General features: G+C 52.6%; 1 protein-coding gene across 2 annotated transcripts in view; it reads left to right on the top strand.

Moving 5' to 3' along the window:
* Positions 1–8,653, top strand: part of CD300LB (CD300 molecule-like family member b) — a 13,117-nt gene extending 4,464 nt beyond the window's left edge. The window contains exons 2-4 of one of the 2 annotated variants that reach the window (XM_010856110.1): positions 5,307–5,636; positions 7,197–7,284; positions 7,952–8,653. In XM_010856110.1, the coding sequence (XP_010854412.1) occupies positions 5,307–5,636; positions 7,197–7,284; positions 7,952–8,066 (533 nt within the window). In that variant the 3' untranslated portion in view covers positions 8,067–8,653. Of the gene's footprint in view, positions 1–5,306; positions 5,637–7,196; positions 7,285–7,920 lie in introns of both variants that reach the window. The other variant, XM_010856109.1, reaches the window with a different exon arrangement.
* The last annotated feature ends 28 nt before the right edge of the window (positions 8,654–8,681 follow it).

The following is an 8,681-nucleotide window of genomic DNA, read 5'->3' as shown; positions in this document are numbered from 1 at the left end:
TCAGGTGGTCTGGTATCCCATCTCTTTCAGAATTTTCCACAGTTTATTGTGATCCACACAGTCAAAAGCTTTGGCATAGTCAATAAAGCAGAAATAGATGTTTTTCTGGAACTCTCTTGCTTTTTCCATGATCCATCGGATGTTGGCAATTTGATCTCTGGTTCCTCTGCCTTTTCTAAAACCAGCTTGAACATCAGGAAGTTCACGGTTCACATATCGCTGAAGCCTGGCTTGGAGAATTTTGAGCATTACTTACTTATTATCGGTTAATTATGTTTTTGAAGATTTTGACAAAATAGAAATGTGTGACTTAGAAAGTGAAATTTCCACTCAAAAACCTCAAACTCAACACTAACCACTTATTAAAGATCAATTTTTCCCCCCTATGCATGGGCTATCAAAATACTAAGGAAGTGGAATCACACACACTCTGTCAGGCAACTTGTTTTAACACAATAGCAATCTGTCTGGGACGTCTTTCTCGTCGTTATGATCTGTCTTCTCTTTTAACATGTATGTAGCTATTTGGTTGCACTGGGTATTAGCTGCAACATGTGGGATCTAGTTCCCCGACTGGGGATCGAACCTGGGCCACCCGCCGTGCGAGTGGGAAATCAGCCACTGGACCACCAGCCAAGTCCCTGTCTTTTTCTTTGAACCATGTGTCGGATAGATCACAATCTATTAGCCCCGCCTCCCACTGGTGGCTTTGGATTTGTTTCCAGTGTTCACTGTTTGGATAGCAATCCAGCTAGCACCTTACACTTCATTTCTCATTGGTGTGGAAACTGTAGTTGATCCTAGACTTGGATGAGTCTCTCTGAGATCATAATGACCAGCTTCTTTTCAAAATTAATCACAAACTTCAACAGTACCAACCAGGATCCAGACACTGTGTAAGTCACAGGGGCTGGGGCTGGGAAGAGAGAAAAAGAAACAAACACAAGATCTCTGCTCCTTGGAACGGAGCGTCCTAGCAAGGGAGGCAGAGAGAGAGACTGCTAAGGATGGTAAAACTCCAGTGCAGCATTCAGCGTCCCGTAAAGGGCTGTGGAGCAGTGGGGGCAAAAGGAGGAAGGCTGCAGAGGAGGCTGAACCTTGAAGGAGACCTGGAGAATGACCAGGAGACAGGCAGGGCTGGGAGCAGGGCTTTCTAGCTGGAAGGAAGGAGAAGGGCAGTGACACAGCCTCTTAGGAGGCTGTCAGAATCAGGGAAAGAGGAAAGTGGGGGTGGGCAGAGTGGGAGGCAGGGAGCCACAGGAAGTGGCACTGGACAGAGAATGGGGGTCAAGACTGTAAAAGACCTAACGACCACACTGAGACATTTTTAAAAAAACTTTATTTTGTGTTGGAGCAGAGCAGATTAACAGTGTTGTGACAGTTTCTTGTGAACAGAGAAGGGACTCAGCCATACACACAATGTATTCATTCTCTCCCAAGCTCTCCTCCCATCCAGGCTGCCCGGTAACATGGAGCAGAGTTCCTTGTGCTGGACAGTAGGTCTTTGCTTATCCATTTTAAGTGTAGCAAACTCAGGCATTTAAAATCATTCCAAGGCAGCGGGAAGTGGCTGCAGGAGAGGTCCTGAAAGATTTTAAGTGCTCATGGCAAGTGTCATTGAGGAGGATCTGGGGACAATTTTGGTAAAAAAAACTCCAGTGGCGATGTGCAGACGAGACAGGAGGAGGGGTGCAGTGGGGGCTGGGGAACCCCGAGGGGTGCTGCTGCTGTGACCCAGGCAGCAGAGCAGGGCTGCAGCTGGGCTACCACTGATGGGGCAACTCCTGAGTGTTGAGGGTTGCTCACATCCCCAAGAAGAACCTGCAAGGTGGAAAGCAGCTAGCCAGTTTACAAATACAGAAGCAAGGCTCAGAGAGGAAGCAACCTAAAGTTTCCCAACTAGCCTGTGGCCAACAGGTCTTTCTGGGCCCAAAGCTCAGCCTCTTTCTAGCATGTCAGGCTGTCCCCGTGGACCTTGACGGCGGAGGAAACAAGACAGTCATTTGGACAAGCATTTCTGGGGTGTCCTGGGCTAAGTCGCTCAATCCTGTCTGACTCTTTGTGACCCTATGGATTGTAGCCCTCCGAGCTCCTCTGTCCATGGGATTTCCCAGGTAAGAATACTGGAGTGGGTTGGCAATTTCTTCTCCAGAGGTCCTCCCGGCCCAGGGATCAAACCCAAGTCTCCTGCATTGGCAGGTGGATTCTTTCCCACTGAGCCACCAGGGAAGCCCCCGTTTTTGAGGGAGAGCTGACTAACTGGTTACCCATTGTTGTGGACGGGGAGGGAGGGGACAGGGCAGCGAAGGTGCCAGGGTCTCCAGTTAGAGGTGCTCGTGGTGGTGCTGGTTTAAGGAGAGAGTAGCATTAGTTCTGCTGATTGAAATCTACACTACTTTCTTATAACCAAAAGCAGGGGCGGGCTGCTCGCTGCTCAAAAGCCATTAAAGACACCAGGTTGGTGGGAAGTTTGCTTTAGTTTCGAGGCCAGCAACAGGGCGGGGTGGGTGCTAGGCACGGACGCCTGCCGAAAGGCTGATCCCCCTCCCACTGACAGTCAAGAGGCCAGAGCTTTTATAGACTGCAGGAGGGGGCTCCATGCAGAAACAGCACAGTCAGCTCTGACAGTCAACTTGAAGTTGGTCATCAGTGGTCTGACCAGTGTCATCGTATTATTTTAAGTACAGTTAGTCTTCGGTTCTAGGGTCGGTTTGTTCTCATTTCCCTGAGGCCAGTTCTTGGAATTGTGGCAGCTTATGTCATGGCTATAATCTGGTCATCTGTAATTAACTTTTCCACCTGGCGAGGGGCTCATCTCTGTAAGACTGCTCACAGCGCGTGGCTCACAGTGCTATCTGTAGCCCTTGCGAAAGAACTAAAGGTCTCTGACTATGCTTAAGGACGGCTTCGCTATCATCTGGTCTCTCCTGACGGTTTCTCTTGGCTTCTGAGTGTTCTCACTTCTCTAATGAAACTTATTCATGGGCTAAAGTTTTTCCACAGATGAATGGCAGGCAGAGGACAAGGTGGGCAGGCACTACAGGGTTCCGCTCCACTCACTGTGGCTGCTGTAACAAATTACCACAAGCCTCGGGGCTTGCAATGACACAGACTTATTTTCTTACAGTTCTGAAGGTCAGAAATCCAAAACGGTCCTACTGGCTTACACTCAGGAGGTCAGCAAGGGTTCCCTCCTTCTGGATGCCCTACAGAAGAGCCTGTCTGCTCAGCTTTCCCAGTTTCTAGAAGCCACCCACAGTCCTTGGCTCGAGAGCCCTTTCTCTGTCTTCAGATCTCTGATGCTGATACTAACTCTCCTTCAGCTCTTTCACTTTTTTTTTCCTTTTTGATCACGTGGCTGGTAGGAATCTGCTTTCCCTGACCAGGGATTGAACCCAGGGGTGCAGTGGAAGCGTGGAGTCCTGACCACTTGACCACCTGGGAAGTCCCTTCTGCTTTCACGTTTAAGGACCCTTGTGATTACAACGGACCCAGCTGGATAACCCGGGATAAGCTTTCCGTCTTGAGAGCCTTGTTTCAGTCGCATCTGTGAATTCCTGGGAATTAGGATGTGTGCTTAGTCGCTCAGTTGTATCTGACTCTTTGTGACCCCATGGACTGTAGCCCAGCAGGTTCCTCTGTCCATGGGATTCTCTAGGCAAGATTATTGAAGTAGGTTACCATTTCCTACTCCAGGGGATCTTCCTGGCCCAGGAATCAAACTCGCGTCTCCGATAGCGCCTGCATTGCAGGCGGATTCTTTGCCAAAGAACCATAGGGGAAGCCCAGGACTTGAGCGTCTTGGGAGGGAGTTATTCTGCTTCCATAAGTGCAAACCCCAAGTAACTAAAATAGTTTCAGGGAGAAGGTCTGAGGTGTGAGAGGTGACACCTGGTGCAACAGACCTGACTGCTTCCTTCCTGCACAGACCCCAGCTCTCGCCCTGGCCCTGGGGCTCTGGGGCCGTGGGATGGTCAAGAGAGGCTTCCTGTGAGCGTATCGCCCCGTGGGCAATGCACAAATGGTCCTGGCCAAGGACAGAGTATCTGTGTTTCTGAACATAGTGAGTTTAAACGTTCAGTTCACAGAAAACAGAACACCCAGTTCCACTCCCAGCAGACCCTTGCTGGTTCATCCATGCCAACCCTCCACAAGAGAGAGGAAGTGCTGAAGGAGAGTGAGTCGGGATGGAAGAAGCGATGCGTTCAGTTCTGTGACTGTCGGGACGTCCCCTGTGGTCCAGGCGTTGGGACTCTGCACTTTCACTACTGTGGCCCAGGTTCAGGCCCTGGTCGGGGAACTGAGATCCCCAAAGCTGTGCGACGCAGCTCCCCTCAAAAGCGTCATAGCTCTGTAACTACTGACTCTGGGAAAGAGACATCCGGTGTGGATTTGCAAGCAGTAGGCTGGGGCCAGGGCTTCCCAGGTGGCACTAGTGGTAAAGAATCTGCCTGCAGTGCAGGAGACGTGAGAGATGTAGCTTCCATCCCTGGGTCGGGACGATCCCCTGGAGGAGGGCATGGCAACCCACTCCAGTATTCTTGTCTGGAGAATCCCACAGACAGAGGAGCTTGGTGGGCTACAGTCCATGGGGTCACAAAGAGTCGGACACGACTGAAGCGACTCAGCATGTGCACAGGCAGGCTGGGGCCAAGGGGAGAGTCAGGGATACACATGTGGATTTGGGAATCATCAGCATATAGGCAAGAACTGAAACCAAAGGAATGGAGAGTCACTCTTTGGGGGCGTAATACAGTGAGACAAGATAAAGGCTGGAGGGGGGACCCCGGCTCCTCCTCTGGCTCCTCCTCGGGAGAGCTGGCTCAGACTGGGGACGCCTCTTCCCGCCTCGGTGCCCAGTGATGTCACGTGGATAGCCTGACGTCAGCCGTGGGAATATTTATGCTCCGGAAATTGGAAAGCACTCCAAACCGGAGACTATTTTTACCCCCGAAGACGGGTTGTTAGGCATTTATCAACACAGCACCATTGTTGACACCAAGATTTAAAGAGGAAGGGAGAGAAGAGAACCCGCAGAGGCCTTGGGGACCTGGTGGCTGGAGAAGAGGAGGAGCCGGTTGAGAACAGTGTTGAGAGTACACGGAAAGAAAGTGCCAGAAAAGCAGATGTGGTGAGCAGGTGTAGGGACACGGGGACCAAAGAGACCCAGGCAGCTGGTGGGGAGGAGAAGGTGGACTTGAGGCATCAGCTGGGGGCTTCTGGGAAGGCCAGGCACCCTGGTGCAAGCTCGGACATCAGTCTGGCCCAGCTCTGGCAGGAGCTGGATTCTGGGTTCTGTTTTCCAGGCTGTTTGTCCATCCGAGGCCCAGAGTCCGTTTGGGGCCGGGAGAGGGAGTCGTTGAGCGTGCAATGTCACTACGACTCTGGATGGGAAACCAGTAAGAAGTGGTGGTGCCGAGGAGCATGGTGGGCCTCATGCCGGATCCTTGTGGAAACCCAGGGATTAGAGCGAGAAGAGAAAGGAGCCCGAGTGTCCATCAAGGACGATCAGAGAAACCGCTCGTTCACAGTGACCATGCAGGACCTCAGGCTGGATGATGCAGACACTTACTGGTGCGGGATTGAGAACCCTGGAGCCAACCTGGGGACACAAATTAAAGTGACTGTTGGTCCAAGTAAGAGCCTCCTTGTCTATGCTCCGGGGCCCTGGTGCTCAGGATTGAAAGAATGAAGTCCCCTCCCCACCCCTCCCCAAGGGCAGGAGAGAAAGGATGGTGTCTGAGAGTGAGTGTGAGCAAGACCAAGGGACAGACGGATGGGGAGGAAGGGGAAGAGACCAAGGCAGAGCATCACTTCCCAGCCCAGCTGCCCACCGCATCCCCGAGGTCTCTCTGAGGCCCCTGCAGTGATGTCCCAGAGCATCACTCTAGGAAGTGGCCAACCTGTGGTCATCACACCCGGGACCTGTCATTACGCAGAGGGGCACAGAGGGACATCTGGGGTAACCCAGTGCGTCCCAGTGCTGAACCCCAGGAACCCGGCCACCCAAGGTGCTCTGGGGCCTCTGCTCTCTGGAGACCAGGCTGCTCACAATAAATCATCTCCATAGTTTCTCATAATGAGATATATATCTCCTTCATCACTGTCATTGTTCACTATTTATTTCACCGGAAGGGGTCCTCTCATCCACCAGTCTTCTGGAATCCCCCTCGCTCATTTCCATGCCAGTAACTAGATGCCCTGTTTCCAGAACTATCTGTTCTTGAGCCCCGTTTGCTTGGGCATTATTGAGCAGAAAGGACCAGGGACTCCCACCACCTTCAACCAAAAAGTTCCACTTGCGGTGTGATTTTTCTCTCTCTCCAGAATAAAACGCAGTGCTTACTTTTATTTCATTTTCTTTTGAATTCTTTTTTAATCAGAATGTAATTTTTTTTCATCTTAAAAATTTATTTTTTTTGAAGTACAGTTGATTTGTGGAAGCGTTAGTTGTTCAGTCATGCCCAATTCTGCAACCCCACGGACTGTAGCCCACCAGGCTCCTCTGCCCTTGGGATTCTCCAGGCAAGAATACGGGAGTGGGTAGCAGTGCCCTCCGCCAGGGGATCTTCCCAACCCAGGGACCCAACTCCACAGTTGATTTACAATGCTGTGTACATTTCCACTGTACAGCAAAGGGATTCAGTTAGTCATATATTACTATATACATCCTTTTTCTTCTTTTAAATTTCTAATCGGAGGATACTTGCTTTACAATGTTGCATTGGTTTCTTCTGTACAGTGAAGTAAATCAACCATATGCACACAATTTCCCGTCCCTTCTGAACCTCCTTCCCATCACCGCCTCTTCCCACCCGCTAGGTCATCACAGAGCACCCATCACCGCCTCTTCCCACCTGCTAGGTCATCACAGAGCACCCAGCTGAGCTCCTGGGGCAACAGAGCAGCTTCCCACTCCACGTGGAGGATGGGATGAACTGGGAGGCTGGGACTGACATATTTAATTCTATTCCTTGTGGCCACACCTGGAAACGAGGGCGGACATGACTGTGTATTGTGGTTCAGATGACCTGGTAGAAAGGGGAGAAGCCAGAGGGACTGCAGCCAGAGAGAGGAAGCCGCCTGGACCAGGGGAAGGGGGTCTCCTGTGAGGGCTGAGTGCAGTGGGGCATGGTGAGGGGAGGACGCACCCCAGGTCTGTGCTGATTACCTGGGGCGACTTTGCCTGTGTGTAGGGGAAGCTGCTCTGGCCGTAGTAGGAAGCCAGGTCTCCAGGAAGACGAACACTAGCCATCTAGCCTCGTCCTCCCGCCCCTACAGAAGGTGAGTAGCTGTGGTCCTTTCTTCTGCGGCCTCTCCTATGGGGCCGTCAACCCTCATGCAGTCAGTCACCTTATCCTGGAGCCCACCTCGGTCAGAGCCAAGGCCCCAAGCCCACCCCCCGTGCCCGTCCGCCCAGGCCCCTCTTCGTCCTCTATCTTCCCATTTGAGCCCCGTCTGCTCTGCAGACTCCTCCTCTATTAGCATCCCTGCTGGAGGGGAGGTCGCGGGTCCTCTGCCCATTCAACAAAAGAGCACAGATGACTTTTGGATGCGGAGGGAGACGAGATACAAACCTCCAGGTTTAGCAACCTGGAGCTGGCAGTCGTGGGAGCGGTGAGAACACAGAGCCAGCCTGCCGTGGGTGACTGGCAGGTGCATCTCCTGAGCTGAGATGTGCTTCAGGCAAAGGTGAAATTGGAGAGGAAAGTGGGCACAGAACAGGGCAAAGCTGCAAAGCTGAGCTATTCCAAGGAGCCCTCAGGACTGAGCCATTAAGCAGTCCCTGGGAGTCTTCAGACGGGGCTGCCGAGCGCAGGGTCACAGGCTTTGCTCCCTGTAAGGCTCCCCGGTGTCCAAGTTCTGGGGGGGTGGGCATGGAGGGGCCCGGGGCTCTGACTGCTCTGCGCCCCCTCCCAGGACCCACTACGTGCTCCTGGTGTTCCTGAAGGTGCCCTTCTTGCTCGGCTTGGTTGGTGCTGTGCTCTGGTTGGAGGAACATCAGAGGGACCCTGCGGAGCAGCAGGGACAGCCCATCTATGCGAACTTGTCCTGTGGGCTTCTGACCAAGGACACCCCCGTTTAGACGGACAGATGAGCGGAGCCTTCCAACACCGCACCCCATTTCCAGAGGAAACTCAGCTGTGGAAGAAACACCCTGGAGTCACAGGATGCGCCCCCCCCGCCCTGCCCCGCCCAGCTCAGGGCCACTGCTCCTGATGTGCGGTCCCCACCTGGAGGGCCAGCATCTTGTTCCTGCTTCTCTGGGTTGCAAGTGCCCTGCCTGGACCCACACTTGGGGTTCACGGTTCACGGTTGGGAGCTGCTGGGCTAGAGCCCAAGTTCAGACCACTGTGCCCCCACTGCTGGAAGAGCTGGGGCGCAGGCCGGGGACCAAAGTCCAGGGGGAAGCCACAGGGATACAGGAGAGGGGAGGGGGCCCTCCTTCCTCAGACCAGCTCAGTGCGCTCCCTGACATATGGGATTTTGTAGTCTTTTTTCCTTAAGCTAGTTGAGCTGGGGTTTTTTTTTAACTTATTTTTTAATTGAAGGATAATTGCTTTACAGAATTTTGTTGTTTTCTGTCACACATCAACATGAATCTCAAGCTGGGTTTTGATGGCTCGTGACCGTCACTTGACTTGATGCACTCGCACGCACACACACACACAACCCCCCCA

This window comes from Bison bison, unplaced genomic scaffold (genome assembly GCF_000754665.1).
Source record: "Bison bison bison isolate TAMUID 2011002044 unplaced genomic scaffold, Bison_UMD1.0 scf7180017864371, whole genome shotgun sequence".
NCBI classification, from domain to species: domain Eukaryota; kingdom Metazoa; phylum Chordata; class Mammalia; order Artiodactyla; family Bovidae; genus Bison; species Bison bison.
Note: the sequence above shows the minus strand (reverse complement) of the source record. Positions and strands in the feature narration are given on the sequence as shown.